Source organism: Gnatocerus cornutus, chromosome 9, assembly GCF_029298725.1.
Source record: "Gnatocerus cornutus isolate USDA-ARS CGAHR chromosome 9, icGnaCorn1.1, whole genome shotgun sequence".
Classification (NCBI taxonomy): Eukaryota; Metazoa; Arthropoda; class Insecta; order Coleoptera; family Tenebrionidae; genus Gnatocerus; species Gnatocerus cornutus.
In genome coordinates, this window is record NC_142241.1 from 5738951 (window position 1) to 5766627 (window position 27677).

At 38.6% G+C, this 27677-nt stretch overlaps 2 protein-coding genes across 7 annotated transcripts in view; one reads left to right on the top strand and one right to left on the bottom strand.

The window, feature by feature from the left end:
• EcR (Ecdysone receptor) overlaps positions 1–27677 on the bottom strand; it is a 51398-nt gene that overhangs the window by 10539 nt on the left and 13182 nt on the right. For 3 of the 6 annotated variants that reach the window (XM_088046139.1, XM_088046136.1, XM_088046138.1), the window contains one exon: positions 11111–11638. In XM_088046139.1, the coding sequence (XP_087902265.1) occupies positions 11111–11588 (478 nt within the window). In that variant the 5' untranslated portion in view covers positions 11589–11638. Of the gene's footprint in view, positions 1–143; positions 594–11110; positions 11639–19981; positions 20088–27677 lie in introns of those variants that run through there. The other 3 variants (XM_088046137.1, XM_088046140.1, XM_088046141.1) reach the window with 3 other exon arrangements.
• On the top strand, positions 21565–22344 carry LOC148168146 (uncharacterized). Its single transcript, XM_088046180.1, has 3 exons — positions 21565–21679; positions 21927–22183; positions 22274–22344. The coding sequence occupies exons 2-3, from the start codon at positions 21937–21939 to the stop codon at positions 22342–22344; spliced, it is 318 nt and encodes a 105-aa protein (XP_087902306.1). The 5' UTR covers positions 21565–21679; positions 21927–21936.

Here is a 27677-nt window from a genome sequence, read left to right on the forward strand (position 1 = left end):
TTTTAAGTAGGACATACGCTTCTTGCTAGTAAAACATTTATCAGCGATGGCGTGAAATTAATTGAGTTTCATCGCCGCAAGGGTCCTACGCCGGACCAATTCTATTTACTCGCTTGCGCTAGCGTTGAAGTCTCTCAGTTTACCTGACATGGAGCTGGTATCCGACTTGGCTAAGTGGTGGTTGCTGGCGATTATAGTATGTCCGGAGATTCCGTAACCATTCTGGATGATGGTGAGCCCCCGGGGGTGATTTTGACCATTCAAATCCAGATCCCAAAATTCCAGATCTACGTCGCCGATGTCTGTCGAAGCGAGGGAGTTCGCAGGACTCATGACCAAAGCCGAAGATGATGTCACTTCGGAACTACTTTCCTCCGGGGTGACTCTCACCGCTTGTAATCCCGACCATCTGCGCTTCATGACGCGCCCATCAACAACCACCAAAGGCACTGTGTCTTATCCAGCGTCGGAATCACCACGTGTCATTAATTTATTCCAAGATAACAACGAAAGTCAAAACTTCAGCAACGACACTCACTCGACTAATGTTGCTCTTTGAATTTACAGACGGGCGGAGGGGCCGGCACTGTGACGTCACAACAGGTTGTTACCTTGTCTTTTCCCCACCACATTCCACCAGCTTATACCTGGCGCTCTCGACCACTGTGCTGCTCCACTGTCATGGCCATCTACGTTCACTAGCGCGCTTGATCTATGGGCCACGAACACAATTTTGGACTCTTTGTAAGCGTGAAAGTTATGTTACACAACTGGGTGAACCCGGTTACGACACGACATCGTACCCATCACGAGAAAGAATCGTGATCTAGATGCATATCCTAAAGCACTCCGCTGGAGGACCACAGTGTCCTTCCGCGGCCATTTTGCCCTCGCTTCCGCCATCAGTGGAGCGTATCAAGTTAAACATTATCTCTTCTTAACCTTGGTTCTTAGGCCAGTTTTCGGCGACTTCCGGCTCGGGTTTTAATCCACTCTTTTTTTCGTCCCAACAATTCATTATTTCCATGCCTTGTTACTCATTGTTCTGGTTGTGAATCCTGCGACGTTGCCGAACTTCGTATGCAAAGACATGACCCCGATATATCGAATATCGGATCAATTAACACCGGCTCCTCTGGGTCTGTTGGAAATGGTTCAACCTTGGCCCAGTGAGCGAGGGTAACAACCCCAAAGATAAACAGCCGGGTGGTAGTGGCCCAATTGTTTCGCTTTCGTTCGATGCCAACGAAAAATCGTGTACCGTAGTCTTGGTGCGAAACAAAACAGATTTTGTTTTCGTTATAGAATTTCAATCAAAACAACTTCATTAAAAATTCTTAACCAGGTGTGAACGTTCTCTTAATAATTCGCATTTTAATTGGACTGAAAAGTGGGAATATTTATTTCAAGGTCTGTAGAGCATTCATTAACCTTTAAAGGTTACTAAAAACTAGTCGCTTATCGAAATTTAGGGACAAGCCGACACCGATTGGGACACTCGGGAACCCATTTCAGACCATGAATATGCGAAAAACACTAAATTCGATGACTATCCATATTTTTTGCCTTATTATTTATTTACTTTACGTCACAGTCGCGTCCTATTGTTTAAACAAATTCACTCAATGTTATCAACACATTTGCAATTTAAAATCCAAGTAGAACTCTTTCGGCTTTCAAACTAAAAAGGACAATTACCTAATGTAAATATTACAACACAATAAAGACCGATTTACTTCACTGATTGTGACCATTTTGGCGACCTTGAAAAGTTCCATCACCTTTTGCTTTTTACCAAGAAACGGATAAAATAGTCTTAATTAAATTACTCACTTTTGTTACGCACGAATCTGGCGGCTATAAACATCGTAATCTAATAAAATTACGTCTTTTTTAAATTCCTTGTTTTATTAGCATTTTTTATGGTTGCCTTGCATTAACAGCGAAGAATCAGGTGGACAAGAGACCAATTTCCGGGAAAATTTTATAATCAGTTTTACGGGTTTCGAAACCAGCTCGCGTCATGTTTCTTTTGTAAATCAGGCTGTTGTCTTTTAGGCCAATTTCAAAATATTGGAATCAAACGTTATTGAGGCTTAAGATCGAAGAATCAAATCATTTACATAGCTCTTGTTCAAACTTCAAGAATGTGAAATTTTCTTTAAGGATCTATCTTGTTAATTACAGAAATGAGAGATTTTTCCGATAGTCCTAAAACTAAGAAAAACATAAATTTTTGAAAGTGCAAAAAATGGTGGATGCGCCATTTCAATCTACATAATAAATCCCAATGAATACATATTTCCTATTTTTTGTTATAACCTTTAATGTCTAAAAAATTAGCAACTTTCATGTACATTTAGACTGTTTTCACACAGATTCAAGAGATTTTCCACATTTCCACAGAATTAACAAAAACAACAAATTTGAAGAAACCATTAATAAAGAAAAATTTTTTGATAAGAAATCTGAGAGTGCAAGTACTTGAAAATCCAGTTAAACTCATTCTGAAAATCAGAAATTTCACTTCCTAGAATCAATAAATGGAACACAGAAAAAACCTGATTTGATAAATCTGTACCATGAAAATACAAGATCTTGAAAATCTGAATCTGAGGTTTTACATGTGTTGTGAACTGAAATTTCTGGAACTAGAACTAGCGAGAAGAATATAAAATCGAAACTTATTTTAGATCTTGTACCAAGTTTTACAATAGCTCGAGAATCCAACACAACAACTAAAATCGTTTTACGATAATTTTCGTTTTAAGTAGTGTTTGTAATCATTCCTTGCTAGCTTTATCAATCCATAAAGAACTTAAAAAGGTATTAACCAGCCAATTTGCGGCACTTTCTTGGTATCATATCGGAACTTTTTCTATCGATCAGAGTGGTAACTAAAACACCTGGGAAAATACTACTTGAGTTCTTATATTTATAAATCATAAGAAAAGTTGTCAAAATACGACGAAACAGAAAGTAAATATATCTCCAAACAATATTTGTATTATTTCTAGACGAAATGAAGGATCCCGTGTTTCCACAGTCAATATCAACATTGAGTTCTGGTTTTACAAAGTTAACAGATTTTGCCCGCAACTAAATTGGTTGGTGTGTAAATTCAACTCTAGACGTCTTAATATTAATTAATAAAATCAGACGTCGACAGGTGATTGTAAAATTCCTCCTCGTCACTTCTGCAAACCCAGGTTGCTTATTAAAATCACAGAAAATTAACAGTTAGAGACAAACACAATAAAATCATTAAAATTCCCGCCGGCAAACATCCGGAATACGTTTAATGTCGATTTTCCTCCGGTCTCCGAGCCTATAATCGAATTGTTTTCGATAAGAAACTGGGCTTCCCCTATTTTTTGTTTGTTTATTTATTAGCACGATTTAGTCATAACCCAAATTCGGGGCGTAACTGTACAGTTTCGACGAAATTAGCGCTTCTTTTTCGCCCATCTCTAACTGTAAAGGACTTCTTCTACCTGGACCAAGACCTAACGGTATTTGACGTTTACACAACCTGCTCGGAATGAACTTGTAGGATTAGGGTGACAATAAAATCTGACATTAAACTTGTCTCAGTTCTACTTTTATTTTCAACTTCTCATAGAACAGGTCGCGCTCTGATGGAGCAAGGCGCCGGTTTCATGGCGGACGTGACGTCACAACTCACTTAATGTGGATCTGGAGGATGGGTAGACGTGCTTTTAGGACTAGATAAAGAGCTATTTTGGAAAGGTGGAACAAAAGTGGGAAATGTTTTAATGTCGCTTTCGTGGTACTTCCGCTTTTGGGTGGTACCTTTATCGTTGTTATATGTTGTAGATCTTCATGCCTGATAACCATCGACTTTACGAGTCATAGATATGCATATGAGCATCGAAAAAAGAGGGTAACGAGTGCGGTGGTAGAAGCACTTTCTTCGTGTGCACTTCCGTCATGCGTGTCCGGTCCTGACCTTTCCAATTGGCGAAAAGGGTGCGCATTTTGGGCCAGGTCAGGATCCCTTTTGCACGATTATGTTGGCAGGCAATAACCTCCGTTTAAAGATAGAAACAAGACCAGGACAGCGGGAATGTAAGTAAGCGAAGAGTGGAAGTGGTCAGAGATGGTTCTAATTTACTAAACCAGTTCTCTGACCATGTCAAGTGACGCTTCGCTGACTTCACTATCTTGCGACGTTGCCGATGGAGCCAGCGGAGATTCTGAGGTCCTTTTCCAGCGAAGGAATTCGATAGAAAGGTCGATTTTGATTATTGAATTGGACACGCGATCCGGACTCCGGGACAACAATTGGGTTTATACGACCACGAAGCGGCAACGTCGCCTTTACAGTTGCCTGAACAGATTCTAATGCAAAAATAATGTGATGCAATGGGAAATATAAACCAGATTACTTCTTGGAATAATTCATAAAACTGCAAGCGCGACGAAAAGACAAGAGGTGACCTCCAAACATGGAAATGTCGCGTCAGACTACTACAATTTCGTCGAGAAAAAATAGCATGATTAACACCTTGACACTGGGAAAAAATTGACGAAAAACTCGAGGGCTTTAACCACCACGGATTTCAAGGTGGCGACTTTCACCTGTGTTGGGAGAATGTCAATGCCGAGACCGGACAAAGACGTGTTACTGACGAAAAAAAAATACAGGCCGAAACGTCGGAGAAGTGCACACTTGTGACATCTACCTCGTTGTTCAACAACCGCCAGTTCCAACGATGCGCTGTAGATGTCGGCGCGTTCGAACCCGGCACTTTCACTAATTAAGACTAATTGTGTTTGGTATGGATTAAATCGAGGGGAAATTGCCTTGCATTCAGGGATTATATTGGCTCCATGCTTTAGACTCCCCAATCTTGTGAATAGATCGAATTGTTAATGAACCGCAGAAGAATGAGTCAAATTGCGCCGTATTTTTTATTATTAGATGTTAAAAGCCCGGTTGATAAACTTACAAGTTCAAGGTTGGGTTTGTGATTAAATTCGGTAACGTCGGATTTTTGGCATACACTTCCATGTAACCTTGGCCAAGCCGAAATAGTCCCAGGAGGAAAATGTACCTGTTTTGTTGCGAAACAACAGTGGCGTAACAAATAGGTGAACATCCAATCATACGACTGAAGGGGAAATCAATTAGCAAAAAATCGTTGCGAAAGTCATCTTTGATGCAAATTCTTATTACTAATTGTTTGTTTTCATTAACGTTCATTAACAAGAGTTTCTAAACAATTATTACTTATTGTCAAGTTGGAATAATTGTAATATTACATAGTTGCACACTCTGTACCTGTTTTGTATTAACACTGTTCGTTTAAACTTGTTTAAAGAATAAAGAGTTGCTTAACCTTGTGCTATCGTATCATTACAACAAGTGGCGACAATTAAAAATCATGAAACTTTATTTTATTGAATTTAACTAGTTTTTTATTAAAACCACAAGTAGTCATACAGTACTAATTAGGTGTAAATATGGTGCTAAGATGTCGCTAAACTTTCTCATTCTCTGTAATTTCTTAATCGCCGCTAAATCCATTAAATCTTCACCTCATTTGCTGGTAGAAATTTGTTGAATTGTCGTGTTAACGTCACGGTGTTTATAAACTAATTTTCATGTTCCTTTCAATCAAATAATTGCTCGGTTGTCTGTCAAATACTATTAATATTAGATCGGAAGGTCGAATTTTAATCGACATAAATAATTCAAGAATTTCGAGAGAGTGTTATTAGAAACCGATCATATTTAGTTAACGAAATGCTCGCTGCTTGTTTTCCTTCCATGATTGTCGAATTGACACAGAAGATGAAGAATTTTCCACGGAATTTGCCTTTCTTCACTGGGAGAGTAGTACAAATATGTTTACTTAACAGTCTTCAGAGATAAAATTAATTAAATAACCCGCAATGAATTATCTGAAATTCTAAGCAATCATGCCCATAATTGGAAGCAAAATGCTTATATATCAGCTAATTTCAAATCGAAGGATTATCGCATCCGGCAATTACACCTAATTATTGCCATATTTTACTCCAATTACATGTATTCCGTTCGGCTTCCCCCGTGTCACTTTCCCAACTTCCCCCGTCGGTCGTCTTTTCTCCCTCGTTTTTTCCGCGCTTGTTATTTTCGTCGCATAATTGATGTTTCGGAAGAATAAAAATAGCCTCCTTCAGGTTACTGAGTTAATCTTGTGGCGTCGTCGGTGGCCGATTCTCGTCAATATTTGCCGAGCGCTTTATCCGGAAAATGGGTCACACAAGTCCGGGCTCAAGGCCGGAGAGGGTTAGAATAATGTCCGTTTCCGGGCCATTGAGTCATTCCCGTTTCCGTTCGTTTTATGTTTTCAATCCCAAATCTACGATTCGCATCACACAAGAACATGCAAAGTTATGTGTGCGAATGAGTCGATGCAAACCACGTACTTTGGCTAAGTCCCTTCGAGGATTTTATGCATTGCATCCGCGTCTTGTGACGGATGTGAGGACTTACGCGTTTGATATTGCAATTGTTCGGTTAGATAAGTTGACAGTGAGGGCGGCGGACGTACATACAAATAGCGATTTTACACGAAAGCCATATTATTTTTTTCCGGGTTGGATTACGTAATGGTGCTTAATCGCCCTCATCTGTGCTAATCACCCGCATCGGTGGATAAATACAAAGAAATATTATGGAGGCAAAGGCCAAGCGCTCGTTCTTCAGTACACTTTCAATTAACGGTTAACACCACAAATATGCGTACTATGCTAATGCTGAAAATCGAACTCCGGACTCCTTCTGAGTAATAGTATCAATTTGTTATGTGGGAATGCGGCGGGATTCCAAGAACCGATTCCCAACCCTTCAGCAAGTCGGTGGAGATATCCTAATTCTGGAGTTTTGAAAATTTATTTTGGCCACCTTGGACGTAAAAGCCCCCCGCCTTTGATCCCACATTGGCTCGTTCCCAGCCAAACAATAAATGTCACTCAAACCGACATTATCGGCCGCGACCGGCGCGAAAATTCAAGCGATACTATCACATGATAAATTATTACAGAGAAAGGGTTGGCACTTCATCTGTTATGCGAAGGTGAATCATCGCATGCTTGTCCCAAACTGTCTTGTTTATTTTGAGATATTAAGCAGACAATCGATTTATTTGTCAACACTGACCCAGTGGCGTTACGCCAGATTGCAAAAAAAAATCCTCGCTAAGTAATTAATTTTTTCAGCTTTTGGAAAGTGGCTTAACCATTAAAAATACACTTTATGGAACGTTTCGTAAAGCACATTTTTTTCGTGCTTGCACTGGGCCAAATATAAATATAGGACTTTGAGATTTTTATTTGTTTAATAAAAATAGACGTGGACATGAAAATATAGCGCGTGGAAACTTTCACGGACTGTGTAAATTTAGTTTTAAGATGGTTTAGATGCCAGGGTTAAATCAGGAGGTCTAAAACTCAGTTTTTCTCATGTCAAGATTTCCTGCTGTTTATGTAATTTACTATGTCGGCCACAATAATTCCCAAACCTTGATTGTTATTTATTGCCCAAGTTTCTTTCGTTTTGCACAAGGTTAATCATTTTTGGCAACACGCTTGGTTTACCCCATAATTGAAAACGTGTCATCGGAAGCAATTAATTGATAAACTCGGGAAATACTGAGAAAATTGAATTACACTAATTACAACAGCGTTTAGACACCACCAAAAATGGTACTTTATGTGTAATCCTATTTATATTAGCCAATTTCACAGTTGGTTAAATCTCTGGAGAAAAAACAGAGTGTTTGACTATTTAATTTGCTTCGTAATCGCCTAGATAGCTCGAATATTTTAAAGCGATGCAATAAAGTGGATTTTATAACACCTCCATCAAAAAGAAAGCGGTTTTATGCCTGCAAAAACGAATATTTAGTTTAATAGTTGATATTGACAATAAAGAGAGGAGTGAAAATACTTCTTTGTGTTGTTTTGAATGAGTTGGAACAGAGAGGCAATTTTATTGTAGTAAAATAAGCAGGAAAATCTTTTTAGTCATAAAGTAGAAAAGTTGGAAAATAGCGCGAACTGGCATCCTATGTAAACATCGTTTGAGAGATTGTGATGTTCAATATATTGAAGCTCTCAGAGAAATTTTCATTTTGAAGATAAAGCAAAAATTCCCGACATACTTCACTAAAATTCCTAATTTTTAATCTACAGCTATGAAATTTAGGGAAGTTACTAATTTTGAGTCGTGTATTAACTCTACCAAATAGCAAAGTTGTAGGGTAAAAAACTCAAATTTAAAAAAAATATATTTTATTAAAAAGCAAAATTTTCACTGATCCTGAACTAAAAACCGTAATTTTGGAAATTTTAGTGCTACAGCTATGAAATTTAAGGAAGTTACTAGTTTAGAGTCGTGTATTAACTTTACCAAATTGCAAAATTGTAAATCAAGCTACGAAATTTTGAATCGTATATAAATTCTACCAAATAGCTAAGTGTAGAGCAAAAAACTCAAATTTTAGAAATTATTATTTTTAAAACTAAGCAAGAATTGCCAAAATCTTTTCTAAAATTCCTAATTATAATAATTTTAGTGCTGCAGCTATAAAATTTGAGGAAGTTACTACTTTTGAGTCGAGCTTTAACTCTGCCAAATTGCAAAATCGTAGAGCGAAAGACACAAATTGTAGAATTGTTATTTAGGAGACGTAGCAAAAATCCTAAAACCCGTGCCTATTTTTTTTCGTAAGGAAGGCCATAAATTCCAAGCCAGTTTAAGAAAAAGCTCCGTGCTTGACCCCGCGAGCACTGATTGCTTTAAAATTACACACCTCGATACAGGCTGTAAAACAAGAAACAATAAAAGAGCGAACCAAAAAAAAGCCCAGACATGATCAATATCTCAACCCTTGCCATCTTTAATCATAGTGTATCCTTTTAAATTAGGGTCGGTGGGCGTCGTCGCGTCCGGTTTTCAGGTGAATAATTTTGGCAAAGCTGAAGTCTGCGCTCCGGCAAACCGACGTGAAATGTCAAGGCATTCGAAATATCTATGAAAAATCTCTTCGCGTCGCCCATAAAAATGTATTTATGGAATCGTCATTGATCCTGACACAAAAACAAATTGCTATGTCCTCTAAAAATGTATACGACTGTCGTTTTAAAAAAGCGACATGTTTTGATGTTTTTCCTCAAAATTAACATCTCTCAAACAGCGTCGTTTATTCTACGACAGTAATCACGTCAACGTCTTTGTTTCATGGAGAAATTTTATTTCAGAATGAAATTGTCGAGTTCTAACGGAATGCGCGATGCGTCTAGACTATAGATAACAGTCAATAACCGAACGATTTCGATTTTTATTGTTGCACCTTGGATTTTCCGCGAAATGTGCAAGAAATAATTTTAAATAATAGTCTCCTAAAACGTTTTATCCCGGCCGTCACATAAATCAGTCCCTGTCAAGCTTTATGCACCATGCAGTTTTTTCCAATTATTTTTAGCTTATTTTTGCATTTTTCCTTTGGTGTCCGCGCCAGAATTTTTCTTCTGTTTTTAGATTTTTTATGTTAACTCCTTGTTTATGTCTTCGAAGACGTTCGCATATAAATAAACTTCTTATTTTTCTTGCGGGACATTTGCGGTTTTTTCTCTAACCACAGGATGAACTGGTACAAAAATCCCAGTGACATTTTCCATCAATTATAATAAACTTTCAATCACGCTTCTCAGATTTGAGAACCTATTAACCTGTCCGGTTTTACGGCTGTAAATGTCGGTGTGAAATGACATGGGATTATAAAATGGAGCTAAATAAGCCGGGACATATGTTGGATGCCATAACGACAATTCTGGATTAGTCGAGAATGAAAAAGACACCCACATTGCAGCTTTTTTCTCGCCGACGTTGCGTAACTAAAATAATAAATAATTTTCGTTGCGTCATCCGTTTTTTGAAGATAATTACTGTCTTGTTGAAGAATTTGCAATCTAATGCTGAGTTACGGTCATGACATCGACGCTGTTTGGAGCCAATAAACAAAAATGATTTGTCGATATTTTTAGACGCGAAATTACCATGAAAGGTATCAACCCGCCGAAATCAGATTTGGATTTTTTCCCGTGTCATTGAATTAAAATCGAATCTGCTCATTATAACTCCACCATTGTTACGCCAATATTTAATTCAATGCCAATTTGCAAAAACTAATAATTTCATTGATAAGATACCATCAACATATCCTTGAGAGTTTTATCAGAATGTCGAGAGATCATTCACCTGCTCGCGCAAATTTTATCAGTGTCCATAAGTACACGCATTTCGAGCAAACAGCGATTGTTTGGTTAATTATTATTATTTCACTTTCATTGAATCTGGCCGTGTTCGCTTTACACAGAAAACAAATACAAGAACCTATTTTTAGGCGAATTGTTTGCTTGCTTTGAATGAACGAATAGATGAATGAATTACAGCGCCCTTCTGTAAATGCAGGAAATGACTTTGGAAGGCGACGGAATAAATTCGCTCCACTTTATCTACCTGGTTCATATTTACTTTGCCCACACGTGTCAGATTAAATGCTCAATTTCAGAAGTTTAATTCGATGGAGGGGTTAATTACATCACAATTTATCTCCGTTTTTTTAACCTAATTAAATATATCGAGAGACGAATATTTCGTCGTCGACGATAATTCGATTCTGGAAACGTCTGATGTTGAAAGATGAAAGTAGAAAGACAATATTCTCACGATAATAGAGAAATCGGTTGTTTGCCACCAATTATTTTTCTTTCTTTTTGTATGCAGCCTATAATTTTTTTGTCAGACTTGTTTCGGCATCAGAGCGCGGTTCCTGCATATGAAGACCCGATATAAATCGTAGATGACGAAATTTTAGTCATCTCAATTAAAGTAAGAAGACGAGTTTATAATTTGGGACTGGCCGCTTTCCAAAGTGTCACGTTCTTCAGACGCTGCGACGACAGAGAAAGGAGAATATTCCTGATAAACCGTGGGACTTATGTTAGCCATAATGAAAACATGACTATTAAAAATGGTAAACAAAAAACATGAGGATTTACGTGTTGAGTGCTCCGTTTAGCTAAGAGAACTTACCCATTTTTCCGTTGGGGCTGTAGGGATCGTAGCTGCCTGAGGACATGGGCGAAGAGTATCCGTTGCTGATGACGGTGTAGGGATGGGACGGAGGTCCCGGTGAGGGAGTAAGAGGCGGAACGTTGCCGGTGATGGTGCCAGGACTCGGGGAGCTTAACCAGTCGTCAGTCCGCTGCCTCTTGTTAGCACTAACACCACTAAACGGTCCATTTGAAGAAAGTCCATTACTGGACACCACTGTATTGTTGGTAAGGCCGTTCAACGACGAACTGCTCGCCAAAGTTGTCACCAGACCGTTATTCGCGTTGGCACAGAGGGTTATGGCGGCGCCGGAAGATAACCCATTGCTGCTGCCGCCGGTTCCACAAGGCGAATGCAATTGGGGCTCGGTTTTCACAAGCAGCACGTCATCTTCACGGTAAATCATCTCGTGCTTGATGTCCATGCTGCTCAAAGTGTTGCTACATATGGCTGTCATTAACTGGATTTATCGGGGAGGCGGGTCCAAACGAGACATACTAACACGACCTGAAACAAAGTCAAGGGTTTTACTTTTGTATCTAATAAAGTGGAGGATAGATTGCTTGTTAAGGGGATGCGCCTTTCGATGCCCTCTGTGATATTATCAAGTCCCGTGGGGGCGGCTTGAAAAGCTATTGACCTGAATCTGGATGAAAAACTGACTCTATATTGCGTTGCGTTCAACGAAAGGGGAGAACTTCACTGTTACCAACAGGATTAATGGATCTTTCGAGCATCCTTAATCTAGAGTGTCTTATTCTTTTTACGTGTTGGTAATACGTGTCGATCCTTGTTGGCGAAACTTTACAAATTAAACGTATTAAAACCCAACAGAATTAAGATAAAATAACCTCATTTGATTCTTGTATCTACTTTATGACAGTATAAAACTATAATTATAGACTGTTGTTGTTCTCTGGCCTCCGTTGCGAGATTTTCTTTTCACTATATTTACAAAGACATAAAACTTTACTAGTAATAAAATCCAAAAACTGGAACACTAGATGTATGCTCAGAAAAATGTGATAGCGACTTTTATAATAAAGATGTATTTATTAGTTTATACTGCATTATCAACATAACCAAACACTGCACTTTACAAAGAAAATGTTGTGAAAGCCAGTAAATCTCAAAGTGCAGGACCGAACTCTTTCCTGCTGACACAGAAGATAATTTCGTTTATTCAAAATATCCAAACCTGGCTTTACGACAGTCCAATTCAAATTGCTCGGATTTTCAGCTTTCAGAAGATACAAATCTTGTCCAAAAAGAGCTCGTGCCAAAAATCTCAGTTTAAACATTGCAGACACAATTTCTTGTAAATTACATTCCGACCGTTTCCATGCACACAGTAATGATTTTCCACCGTCCAAAATAATGCACGAATTCGTCGTGTTCCATCCAAATGCGACTTGAATAATTCCATTCCAATTATTGGAAACGTTAGACAATCAAATGTGAAATTTATTTTCGAAAATGACAACCGTTTTATGGCCCTTCATAAATTATGCAGTCTCGCGTAAAAACGTGTCCGTCGCCGATATTTATAGTTGAACTAATGGACGCAAAGAAACAAAAAGTCTCCTCCGCGTAGGCGTTTAAATCACGAAACACCTGAGAGATCCATTAACTAAATGTGAAGAAAATTTGGCGAGAAATGATGGTGTCTAAACAAGGAAACTTCGAGATATAAAAATATGAATATTAGAATGGAGCGGTGTCAGTGTCCATTGACATAAACAAGCTGTTATCTTTTTCAACAAAATAAAGGTCATGGTCATGGGGGTCATACAAAAAATGTAAATGTCGTAATCGTGATTTATGATATGGATTAAGTGTGATGATAATGCTTACGCATGTGAGAAAGGAAACGCGTGACGAAGACAAGACGGCTGAAGGATTAACTATAAATTTTGAATATTTTGCAGTAAGTAGCCAAGTGTTTGACTGAGGTATGTGTATACTGTTGTAAATGAGATAATTGGGCACAAATTAAACTCCGGAGGCCATTTAACTTTCAACGCTGTTAAAAATGTCCAACGAAAATATCAGAGCAGTTTTCTCACCTGATCGGCGTTAATTTGGTCGAAAAAATTGCCACGTGATCTCCACCACAACAAATTAATTAATTTAGAACGGCGCAGCAAACACATACGTAGAGTTATTAATTACTATCGATGTGTGTTAACAGGTCAAGCAGTGAGAGTTACCACATTCCCCAGATAATCTAGGCGTAGAGTAGTAACGCAGCCGCCTCTACTATCCAGTTAATAAGTTCGTTTCGCTTCCAGCACTCATTTAATCGATCCAAACACAAAAAGAAAATTTCTTTAATTCCGCCAATTTTCCGCCGCCTCCACACTACCTCGTGATCAATTTAATGATTAACACACCACACCGGGATGGAGCATCATTCAATAATTACACGGCACAATGCCGCCGCCGACAACGATTTCCAGGTATAATAATCGTTGAAGGGGGTTGTCTAGACGGCGGCGGTGGAGAGCAGTGCACTACTGCCAGGACTATGTCTCGGGACACAAGGTCGTGGAACTGGGAAAGTGAAATCCTCGCCGACGCATAAAAAGTGTATCGAAACCAGCCGCCGTCCGCCGCCCCCTTCCATTGCGCCGATGGATGCAACCGACCATAGGACCTGCTCGCTGCCGAAAACCGTCTGGTTGGAGGCGGCGGGATCGATACTACCAGACACAACATACGCACACCCGCCGCCTCCACCATCGGGGAAGGGACAGACAGGGCGGGTTAGCACTCCTACTTTTGCATTATTACGAACAGAGGGACAAAGTCGAGGGTTTCATTGGATGCAGCGAAAGTGACATGCGAAATTATTACTGACGCGGTTTCCACATGATCGTTTCATGAAGGGATAATAATAATGAGAAATGGTTCAAAGGGGGTGAGTTTCTTTTTCATTTTTAAATATATTCCACTGCGGCACGCAAATTTTAGCTTCCAGTTTAAAATTTAAAGAGGAAACGGCGTCGTATGAGTTGGTAGACTGCGTTCTTGCTGAACTGTCAAAAGGATCATGTTGACAATGACACCTCAAACTTGACATGGCAGACAGAGTTACCAACAATTTTCCAGACCGAAGTTATTGATTTTGTGCCCCGATTATTGTAAAAATAGGAGCTGATTTATTATAAACGTGTAAAAAAATAAAATTAAAAGTGCTTTAGCGACAACATATTATTTAAATTAAATCAATAAGCGCTGTGGCAACAACATTGCAGTTAATTTATGTTAATTTTGCCACATACTGCTTTTATCTGTTTTATAAGAACTGCAACGTTAATTGAATCAATTATGTTTAAATCGCACGTAATTAAACGTTGATACTTATTATTTTATTATTTTTAGAATAGTAAGTAAACATGTCTTAATTTTATTGTATTGGGAAATCAGTTATTTTTTAGTTTTATTTACGAGGTTATTACAGCAAATATTTAGGATATAAGAGCAATTAAAACATGAAAAATTGAGAACAAACCCATATTCACCAGAATGATCAAAATAAACACGTGTGGGATCCACAGAGGAAAAGTGTTGGCAGCACGTTCTGATCCACAGGACAAATGAAAATGGGGACTTTTCCAATTTATTCACCTACATATTTTTAGAAGATCAAAACATTGCGCCAAAAACAACTGCACCTTTTCACACCGAACAGCTGTTTGTCTCTAAAAAATAAATTCTGATTAGTCAGTTGTGATTTCTCAAATGGGCTAATTCATGGAAATCGGAACTTTCTGAAATATCGCAAGGAAGAGAATTAATTTTGGCGGACAAACGGTTGGAAATCGAGGAATATTTTCCCCTGATTGCTTATAATTATTGCTCTTTGCCCGCGTGTCGGTGATATTGGATAATTTTAGCGACGGTTGCGGCAATATTTGTTGTGCAACTAGACCGTCGATCGACGAAATATCAGCAAAAACAGTCTGGATTCAGTATTCTGCACAACCGCTTTCCCTTCGAAGCGTGTATTGGAAATACGCCCAAGTGACGATAATGGGCATTGAAGAGAAAAAAATGGCGAAACACTTAGAAGTGGTGTAATTTCACACCATTCTTTTCTTCTGTTACAACACGATCCATTTAGTTTAGTGCTTTTGTCTTGGAAGAGCTTATCAACCCCGCCCCTGCCTCGTATATAGGTCGTAGCCTTCAACGGGGTTCAGAGGTCACGTCGAGCTGATTCAGCTGCACCCAATGGAAAGGGTGAGAGGGATCCTGTACAAAGCGTCGGAGACCCGATCGATATTGCGACGCTCTGAATGGGGAACACAGGAATCCTTAGGAAACTCGAAGATACGCGAATTTCCAACAGGGACTAGGGTGGCTCCCCTTCAGCAATTCCCCAAATTTTCATTGAAACCGTCCACTGATTTTTAGTTCACTGCAGAAGTAAAAGCGGCCTCATTCAGTTTTATTAATAGGTTTTACGGCTGGAAGTAGGCCGAATTTTCATTTTACGACAGGGTGGATATTATAGCCAAATGTTAACCCTACTCTAAAATTAAATGGAAGCAATTACGTTAATGCCAGCTTTCTGTAAGTGAAACATCCACCCACGTTCCGTTCAAACAAAAAGAAAGCGATAGCAACAAAAGAGAAGCTATGAAGCGATGCTATATAAAGAGGGGAAACAGTTTTGGCGTCGCGACGGCGGCGGCGCGCTGCAATAGGAATATTCAGGTCAGAGACTGCAACAAGGGGGTGGCTGATAACTATGCGGAGGCGTGCGGAGGTAGAGAAAGAGTAAGAGTGCCTCATTCCTCTTCTTTCGTTGGAAAACATGACGGATGGAAATTGGTGTCAGGTTCCGACGCATGTCCCTGATGCAATTGCATCCCTGCACAACCTCGAACACAAGGACAACCCTCAATTGGAATGCGCACTCGGAAATAGGTCAACTCTTTATTATGCTGGATTACTGGAAATGTGGGCTACGCACCAAATGGAAGAGGAAAATTACGGGCGCCATGGTAACATCCCGATGGAAAACTAGGTATAAAATTGAAGACTCTCGGTTTCTGTCACGCTACTGAACTGCTTTCTGGAACGGATGACCCACTTTGAGAGGTGGACTTGGATTCCAGGGCACAGAATGAGAAAGAAGGATGAGCAATAGAATGATTATAGGGTTCTCTGGACTATTCCAGAGGAAAAGTATTGACAAAAAACATCTTTGTGGAGAATTTTTTGATTTGCTGAATGCGAAAGTTCCAGGATTCTATAGAAATTATTATTACGCGATTGGTAATAAAGTATGCCCCAAGAGAAATATTGGAGAAATCGACATCAAAATTTTATATTCAAATCTGGCGCCCTTAATATTTAATAATGAAGAAAAAATATCCGACATCTTTTAGTAAAACTCGTTACTTTGATAATTTTAGTGCTACAGCTGTGAAATTTAGGAAAGTTGCTATTTCTGAGTCATTTATTAACTCTACCAAGGTAAAAAAAAACAATTATTTTTCAGAAAATACAAATTCAAACTTTTTCCTGATTCAGTAAATAATTATTTCTTTTCGTCTAACTTTTACCCCTGTCTTGGTCCCAACTTTGATTTTATTGCTTATTACATCCGGTTAGACCGACCATATTAATACTAATTAATAGTAACAAGCATGAAAATTCTCCAACCCTAGTCAGCCACCTGCGAAACCATGAGAAATTCCCGAACCCTTATAGTTAGCCACCTGCTACTGACTCCCATTTCTTTACTTTCTAACAATCGTGTTTTCTTAATTTACATAACACTACCCTCTCTTCTTTAAAAGATTTTGTGAAGGATTGTAAAAAAAACATTAACAAACCAATTACTGTACGAGTCAAATCTCATTTAAATCTCTAAAATACAGTTTACATCGAGTTTCAATTACCAAAACAACTTTATAAGAAAACTACCTGATTCGACGATAAAACATTTTATGTCAATACATGCGGTGTTCAACACCAATTTTAGAAATTTTAATTTTTAATTCCAAACAAAAATTTCCCACATCTTTCATTAAAATTCGTAATTTTATAATTTTAGTACTACAGCTATAAAATTTTTAGAGGTTACTATTTTTGAGTCGTTTATTAACTTTACCAACTTACAAAATTATTGAGCAGAAAATACGAATTTTGTTTTTTTTTTTTATAAAATTCTTAATTTTGTTCATTTTAGTGCTACACCTGTGAAATTTCAGAAAGTTGTTATTTTTTAATCGCTTAATAACTCTACCAAGTTGCAAAATTATTGGGCATACGAATTTTAAAAAGTCGAAACAAAAATAATATATACTTCTTCTGTCCGAAAATATGGTATACTACATTAGATTTCTTTTTGAAAATTATTCAAACATTGGTAAATAATTATAAATAAATATATTGAGCTGACAATTGATATGCTACGCAAAGAAATAAATCATATTTGGCTAATGTCCGATTTAGTTTGTGTCAAAAACGTTAATAGTGTTGTTGAATAATTTCACAAAAAATTTATTACACACCCGCCCGGCTCAGAAAATGGCTGATATTGTTAAAAATAATAAACAAAACTTCTTGAAAAGGAATTCAAAGTTGAAACAATGAATCAATGAGCAATGTAATGGCATATTACAAAAATTATTGCAACTTAAAGAAGACCCTAAACTGAAGCATGGTGGGAATAAATAAAATTGAAGCTGAATTCCCGTTTGTCGGTGTCCAGAATTTGGAAATTTGGCTCGGAAAAATTATGTTAGTTGAAGGGGGAAATTCTAACAAAATTCCCCACATCAATAAGGTCAAACTTCGGCGTGAAGGACGATTACCATCCAGTTTAGTATGTTCATAAGAAACAAGAAAATTTATTTGTAATTATGTTCAATACTTTAGTGTTTATTTATAATTTTAAATGTATACTATAAATTCGGACAAAATTTATTGTATACCATAAATTCGGACAAAAATAAATCCAAAATGTATACCATATTTTCGGACAGAGAGAGTAACATGTTTTGATGAAATTCGTGATATTATTATGTATTTGAAACTTTTAAATATTACTATTCATAAAATTGACGGTAAAAGTTTAAATTTTCTACAATCTCCACCTCCAGCTCTGAAAACCTGAAGTGAAAAAAAAATCTGGAAACGACTTGGGGCTAAAATTTTGCTGTATTTGTATTATGTTAACACCTGTGCGTGTTTAAACAGTACCACAGTACATAAGCGGAGTTCACACTTCGTGGTTGTGGTTGTTTGGAATGAGCAACGATTATAGAATGTCCCTATACTTTTGTATTCCATTGTAAGTCTTTTCCTTCCTTCATGTTTTCCAACGTCAACAGCACCGTAAATTACTCATACCCGACAGCTTTTCTTCCATTATGCAAAGGTTATTGTCAATAAACTCTCCGTTGTTTGTTGAATGAAACCGATATCGAGAACCCCCTTATTGTCAATTTTATGACCTCCGTGGGCCGCATTTTACCAGATTCCAGCACACCAAGAACCCATCTTATTGCCAGTTCACACCATGGTCAAGTTCCGAAGAGGGCGCGTCCATATAACGACAATCATGACCTATGCCAACTCTGAGGTCATCCATCTACATTCGCGCTAGTGTGGCTTCAATACACTGGGTCATTGCAGCACTGAACACTCCTACAATTACCAAACAGACGTTACGTCATCCGTGAATTGAGTCAGTGGAACGGCTGAAATTTCGGCAAACCCAGATCGTCTGGAATTTCTGCTGTATTACAGTGCAATAAGAACATTGTGTAGATGCAGCCGGCCGAGACCAAGGCCTGGGTCAAGTGGATGACGTCAAACGGTCAGATCGGGGTACCATCATGGGGGTACTGGCAAAAAAATGCATGTTGCAACACTGATGCATTGCTCGGAACATCAACAACTCGTTATGTAGTTAATTGCTTGTTTTTGCTCTATTTCTAGACTGGTTGTCTCCACATAACACACCGGCCTTGTCCGTTTTTAACTTTCATTAACACTAATTACGATGGCCGACTTGTGCTCTTCACCGAGGCTAAATTAATAAAATACCAAGATGGAGAGTAAGTGTCTTCATGAAGATGAGACCCACGCGGATTAAGAACAACACTCGCTTGTGAAATTTGAGGGAGGAGATAAATCAATATGTGAGCAATGGCTTTTGATATTGCCAAATTCTTAAAAGGTCGAGAACGCCTGATTGATGGTTGAAAATAAAATGGGGAGAACAAAATACCGTTTTACATTTAGAAGACGCTGGCTTTTATCAAACATGTAAAGTAAGATTTGTGGTCCGAACAATATGATCAAAAAACGAATCAAAGTAGTTTGGTACTTATTCCGCTGAAGTGTTAACACCCTTTGTTTCGCTCCCAGACAAAAAACAAAAACCGGGAAATTTTAAACAAACATCAATAGAAGCACAATTTGCGGATGTTATTCTTCCATTGTATACAATGGATCTCCTTCATCAGACTTGTTACAAGTAAATTGTTTATTTAAGAATCTCCTTGTTCCATGGCAATGATTAAGGGGGCGAGACCGGCTAGACGCGGTGCTTTTTTGAACGCAGTAGCAACAGCACAGCAGCCACTTTACTAAATGAAGATGGCCTTGATTCTAAACCGGCGGTGCAGTTATGCATTTGCTGCAGCCGCTGCATAGGTCAAAGATTCTCCTCAACCAGGCACAGAAACAAGAAATGGTATTGAAATGGTAATTAACATTGCGGTGCGAGATTCTTATGCTTGCAAAAAAGCTCTCGCAGGAATGAAGAAAGCCCGCAGATGAAAGAGAATCGAGGTGCTTATGATTGTTACAATTGTTACTTACAAGACATCATCATCAAAGGATATAAACAAACGATTCATTCATTTAAGTAATCCGATGCACATCCAACGCGACATACAAACACAAACACTCTCGTAGATAAATAACATCAATTGAGACCGACGACATAAAAACACGACCATAAATATGTCGTGCAATTACCAACAACATAGACTGGATGTAGTTGGTGTTTCAATTGCATTGACTGTTACGCACGCACTCACACGAGACTTGGACTGCTGCTACTTGCATCCAAAGCTCGAATAGATATGCCCTCGAAAGCTTGTATGCATATGGTCTCAAGGACATCGCACTAAATACACACATACATGGTCCGTTTTGATACGCTGATAGGCACGTCCTCGAACCAGAATAAATAACGTCCTAATTGCCAACTCCAATATTCATCCTGAATGGAGGAAGGAGCGATGGGGCAATTTCCCCCGCCTTGAATGGTCCAAATTAAGAGGCTTCGCGCTATATGTGCAATCAAATTAACCACACAAACCCCAGAAAAAAACATCAAATAAAAAATCTCCCAATTATTTAGATGTTCTAGGTCAGGATTTTTTACCGACTAAAGTGAAAATCCGCAAAACAACGTTGTTATCTTCAACAATTTCCAATATTCTATCCCAAAGCGTTGGACCAATATTTTCCCAAAACATTCCAAACTTTGAGTGTCTCCAGGAGAAATTTCTTAACGATTGTAACAACATCCCAATCATCTTATTAACTTTCCTGCTGAACTCGACTTTTTGTTTCCCCTCAAACAACCGCATCTTCTGCTTTTCTAACAAATTGCGTTGCTTTAGAAACCCGAAAGTATTTGGTGGGATCGATCGGCCACAGTCCTGCTGCAAGGCAGGAATACACCGAGCGTTCCGACTTCGACCCAGTAATAAATATGTATCCAGGCGAGAGCGATAGTTTGTGTTTAACAAACGTTGAAGAAAGAGACAACGTATGGCACAGTGCAGGCCTCGTTTATTTACACTAACCTTGGATTGATGCATTGCCCTGCATAGTCGTGTTTACTTCAGTCTGGCTGCAAAATACATTTACACATGGATAACGTCTACAAATAAATACAGGCAGGCGAGAGCGCGGATCTTCGCGAAAACGAAAACAAAGATAAAAGAGAGACAATGAAGATTTTTGTTGGTTTTATGGATTCTCTGCATTGTGCAGGCCGGGGAAAAATGCTGCTAATCACGCAAGGCGTTTTAAAGAAGATGTTCGTATTGAACTAGGAGAAATTTAAAATCCGCGGGTAATCTGCACTTTTGGACAGTAGTGACAACTGTGAAAAGAATTTTAAAATCGGACACTGAAACAATAAAGCATGAACAGGAAACAGGAAACACTAAAAACTGAGTTTGTTAGCGTCAACATTCACGTTTTTCAACATTTTATAAAGAAGAAACTTTTGAAAAATGGCGTCCGGTTGCAGCGCCATCTCTTGAGAAGTTTCTTTAAACCCAAGTTAATTTTATTCAGAGCACAGTCTTTTCTCTTCAGGTTCACAATCCAAGCGTGTCTTAAAGCAAATTCACCTATTCCTAATCGAATTAGTCGTTTATAATGAAAACCCCCAAACACGGAGTTTCAGTTTGCAGCACTGTACCGAAAATCTGATCTGTCATTTAATGTGAATTTCCGCAGGCCTTCGTTCTCCGTCTTTTGATCCATAGTAGGAAAGTAAGTGCTTTATCGAAATCTCACAAAGCATTGTAAAAAAAAGCCAGCTTCTATATAAAACCACTTTGTCGGTCGCATTTAGGTTATGTTGTTGATTCCGGGAATTGTCTCTGATCGACTTCTGGGTGTTGAATACAGTCTTTTGTAAGACAATCAAGCAACGCTATAATTTACTCAGCCACACCCGAGTGTATTCTCGAAACCCCCTAAAGACAACACAATAATGATCTGTCATTTGATCTTCCAGGCACGCAGCAATGAACACTTTGAAAGATGTCTTAAAAAAGCTTACCACGTCGGCGTCTTCGTTCAGGCCGAAAGATGTAGCGAATATCATCAAAAACAGGAAAAAGCCTGGAAGACCCATGAAGTTCCCCCACACATTCACTGCGAAATTTGTGCAGTTTCCTTTCAAGTTTTATTTCAAGAACAACTGGATTTGGGGGTACTACCCATATGGAATCCTCGTATCGATGCCGATTTTTTGGTACATTTCCACACTTGGTAAGCTGTAAAAACGTTATTTCAAGTGGGTAATTCACCAATTCGTTTTACCACTCGGGTAGAAAGTTGATCTGACGGGTTCTTTTCTAGCTAATACCCCCGAAAATAAGAGAATCTGGGCAGAGAAGCGCCAAAGGGAGTTTGAAGAACACAGCCATTAATAAATCTATTCTGTATTAGTAAACAACAAGTAAACATTTTTCACACTCAAAACAACCAAATTTCCGTGCTTCTGAAACTATAAAACCCGAGCTTCATAATAACATGGATCAACAAAGCCGAAGGGGCCCGGCACAAAGACAACTTTGTAAATTCACTCAAACGTCGGGTAAACACACGGAGGCACTTAACACGATTTGCCTCTTTCTATACCGAGCGTCTATAAAAATGCATCCCCGGTGCTGAAATCGGAATTTGATTTAGAATGGGACTCGGACAGGTCATGGTTGTATCCTACGTATGCGTATGCAAAACTGCAAGTTTTTTATTCTGAGTTGGTATTAAGTTACTTTTTGCCCCGTTGTTTGTGTGTTTTCGCATAATATGTTGTTTTTTGCTTTCCTAACGTCGCCAGGAAAAACCGGGCGGATATAAATATTACCGTCACGTTTTCAAAACAAAATGTTGCAAGATGCGCCTGTTTACACTCTCCAAAGGGAGACACTACCGGATGCATTCCCTCAGATAAGATAGGAGGGAGTCGCTGGTGATAAAGCGCAGACGACGAAAATGTCGAAGACTGAATTACATCTTCCAACACTTCAAAGACGAACCTTCAACGGCGTGAAAGAAATTTATATTTGATGATCGGTTCCATTTTGTGGCGGAGCGACAAGTAATCTCACCAAACGGACATTCCTTCCAATTTTTACATCATTAGAGAATTGTAAGGTCAAAAAACCTCGATAAGGAAGAGTAGCTTTAAACATGTACACTTGTCAATTATCGATGGGTTCCTAAGGTGGAGTCGAGACGATTGATGAGTAGACATAAGAAAGCCTCATTATCATATAATATGATTTACAAGTAACATAAAATGGAAAGCATTGATGGATGGTTGTGATGGTTTCGACAAGACGAATGCGAGGATGGTGAAGGACTGTCCGCTAAACGATGGACGCAATTGGGAGGGAATATTGAAAGTCACCCAGTCTAGAAAAGAAGTAGAGAAGCAGGGTGTTCCATCAAGCGAGGCAAACTTTTAAAATTATGAACATCAAAAAGCAAAAGACCTCTTGAGCTAAAAAGACAAGTTAGCTCTATGATCACCCCATCAAAGTTATATGAAAGCTTGTTGTGCCATAACATCATAGAGGTTTTTAATAAAAGCCGAATTAAAAAAGGCATCTTCGCGACGTCTTGTACATCTCCCTCAACCACAAAGGATATGTGGGTTAGCCGTATAAATAAATCAGAGCGTCGGGACGCGTTTTTCTCCGTAGCGCGCGGCTTTCCAGATTTAGACGGACCTCCCAACTGCCCACCCATAATTTACGCCACACTTGGCTCTGCACGATGGTTTTGTTTACGCTGGGATGATTAACAGGCGGAGTCGAATGACAGAGTTGCACCGTCCTGACCTACACCAACCACTCTGAAGATGAGCGATATAAAAATAACGTGGCTTCGATTGAAGGAAATCGTGAGAATGAGACCTTAGGAGGGTCGATGGAACCCTCAAGAGAACAGTCCTGGCAAGACGCCCGTTCCTGAATGCGACCGATCTATTTATAAATCAGCTGCACTTTATACATTCCAGATGCATGCCATAATGAGGTTACAAGGACCGTTCTTGACTTTGTCTAAACGTCTGTACATTAGTGGGTCTTCGTGTCGTAGAATCAGAGACTGAAGAAGCCCTTGGATATGTCAGTAATTGTAAAAGGATTTGTTCAAGGGTTTCCGAAAGGCTTCGTTAGATAAATCGGTCTTGATGATTATGATTTCTTTTCAAAATACATTAAAACCGGTCGACATTAACATACGAAGCGCTCGCTGGACTTTCTAGTTCCACATTTTCGCATCGATCGCTTCGTTATTGCCCTTTGTTCCCTCGAACTAGGGCAAAGTAATATCCACAACGAGACTTGTTACAATAAAGCTGAAATAAAACATCAACGACGAGTCTCATGTTTTCCTCAAGTTTGCAAAAGATAAACTATGTAGCGGTTAGAAAAATCCCAAATTTTTAACGATCGTGTGTATATCTTGTATACCATTCCAGATGCACGCTGTAAAAAGCTCCATAACTTTGCAAACTTTTTAGGCTTCCGCCCGTTATTTCTTGTTTCCAAGCGTTGGGAAACAGTTTTTTCTCGTCCTAGGCAGTGAAACCCGCACACATGTGTGCAAAACATTGTTCAGGTGCGTCCAGATGCAATTATTGGCGCTCCGTTGCAAAAACGTGGGGTTATTTTTAGCAACTTCCAGGCCACTGCACCATCTGTATCGTTTAACTTGAACTTCGCCGATAAATATTGGATTAAACTCAAATAATAAATAAATATGAAATGTTTGATTTATTTTTGCCAGAAGCGGACCCTTGAATCAAGCTAGACATGTGTAAATAAGCAAAAGATAAGACAACAGAATAAAATTACATTTCCTGACTAAATTTTTAATTAGATCCGTTTATTATGTTAGTAGTAGTATGCTCTAGTCTTATTTCCTCTGACTTATCAGTTTGTTTATTGTATGTGGGTTATCAAGTTGACCTGTCCTAATAAACATCAAACACAACAAGTCTATTTTTAAGCTAGTCGCTCTACGAAATCGAGAGATTACTGAAATTTAGTGCTCAGGAAAAGACCTTCGTCTATCCGAAACTACAAGTGTAGTCGTGTAACATTTGTGACCGAATCTCAAAGATAAGCAAACGATATGAAATTCCGATTTCTGTTGCGTGTGGGCGAATTGTAGCACAGCAGGTGAGTGACTGCATGTAATTACAGAAACTCCTACACTTTTCGGGTTGTGGCTACAAAGCGGATCGATTAAATTGATCTAAATTGACGTCACTGCTTGAGAATCAATCGTTTCATTTATAAAATTATAACAAAACGTAATTCCATTTTAATTAAAAATTCGTGTTGACACGAGCAAATAAACAATATCAAAAGGAAATCTTGGGTAATACCACCCTCTGTGCGAGCCGGGCGAAACAATTAATTGCTCCAACGTTTCAGATATAAATCTAATTAAAAGAGGGTGTCATTAAACGAGTTCAAGGCTGAAGGGTGGAATTTTCAAAGGTTATAATGAACGAAAATAGAGATGCCAATAATCTGTCACTTTCGCCTGCTTAAGTACAGTTGGATTTCGACACATTCAAATCAAGCATACTGATTGGTTAAACTTATAACTCACAGCAGGGTACGAAATAATTTTGCTGCATGAAATCACATTGTCCCAAAAACAAATCTAATTATAAAAGGGTGTCATTAGATGGGTTCAAGGACGAAGGGCCAAACTTTGCGACGTTACGCGTGCGAAACAAAAGAGCGTGCTGGGGATTATACACGTGCTCTAAAAATACCGGCAATAATGAATCCCATTGATCCCACCCACGGGGGGCCCGAAATAAAGGTATTGCTCGTGAAAAATAGGTGACCCCGATCCATAACTGAAATGACGGGAGATCCCTTGGGAACACCTGGGTCATAAAATACAGGTTGCAGAGGAACGCGTCCATAAAAAAGGAATTTTGAGTTTAATTTTGCTTTGTTTGATTATAGTGTAAATTACTTGTGTTTTTTTTATTTTAGATTAGATTGTTTTTTAAATTAGTTCTATTTCTGTTTGAATAAGTGGACTTTTTATGGTTTTGTTTTTTGTTTTGCATTCTGTGTGATTGTACTCTAAAATATGGGAATATTATGCATAACTTTAAGCTATTATTACTTCCAACTGACAGAAAAACAATTTTTCGCCTCAAATTTCAAATTTAAAAGCCATTATCGTCAAGAACATCAATATTAATATGATATTTTACCCGACCCTGAGGTTCCGAAAAACAATAGAAAAATGTACGGACCCGGAATGTTGTTCGTTGGATGTGAACTTGACATTTTAAGCCTTTTTAATAACTTCATTCTTCGAAATGAAAACTACCTTGAAGCTCGTCTGGTTGAATGACTCGGATTGCTCCAATTTCGCCTATGAATGGTTTCTAGATGAAATAACGTCAGTTGCAATTCCCGATGTCCAGATCTGTCGTGGGCACTTGAATTTCTCGCTAATTACCCATCTGGATATGCCATTAATTATTGCAGTACATCGGGAGCTCACAAAGAGTCGTAATTTCAAGTAAACAATCCTGATTGTATTATTTATGAGTGTTTAAAATAAACACATGGTTCGATAATTAAAATCAATAGTACGAGGGTCACTGATATTCAAAGAGGAAAATATCCCAGTCATATTTACCACCATAATTATCACTCGGCGAACCGATTTTTTCCTGCCACGTATTACCTTGACCAATCCATCACGTGACCCAATGAACCATCTCATGTATTTACATACAGAAACGCTATAATTAAAAAGTGTTTACCTTATTTGTAAATGGTTTCAGTGGTCAACGCTTTGTTATGGTCGTTGGCCCCATGGCCCACATCCCAAATTAGTCCACCACGTGGAACCCCCGAAAAATTTTGAGACAGCTCTTTCACCGCTTGATTAGGAACGGTAGACGTCCCCGACATGTTAAGTAACACAAGTGGACAACGATATGTTCACTTTCGATGGCCGATTTGAACACTTGCACAACTCGCTTTGGGCCGCCAGTGAAAACGAGGACACCGTTTGACCCAGTAACAAGGACGACAGCCTCTCGGACTTTTTCTAGTCTCTTTCTTGGGTGAAAGACACGGGGGGGGCTTTCTGATGGAAATGGAGTTGACTTTACGAGAGCAACCATAAAATCTTGGATAATCCTTGAGTTTATTGGTGTTCAAAATTTGATTGTTTTAGCGAACAATGGCGTTGGTGTCTCGATAGTGACCTTTGGGAGTTTGTCTTCGCGTTACTCAACATTACCATGAACGAAATGTCAAATGTTACGCCACTTGATACAGTTCGGTGCTACTTTTTGAAGTCGAAACTTTGTTTGCACAAAACACACTTCAGGTTGGTTAAACAAGACACAAAAATAAATCCGACTGGATCCAATTTCAAAAATTGACGTCCGGGAATGTGTTTTTAAAAGCTTTTTTATTTAAATATGATTAGATTTTATTTCGGGACGTGGTGCCACAAGGTTTATAACATCAAGCAGTAATAAACTTTAAATAAAAATGACAATGTCCTTCTTCTATTACGTTAGACCTCGGTGTTTTAAGTGATCGTTTATTTATTCAAGTTAATGTTTCCACGCCATGTGGACAATCTACGAACTCAATAAACATGTAGTACCGCACAAAAAGAATCAATACTATTATGAAACAAACCGGTCCTGAAAATAGCGACAAAGTTTTGCGAGATTATTTTAGACGTG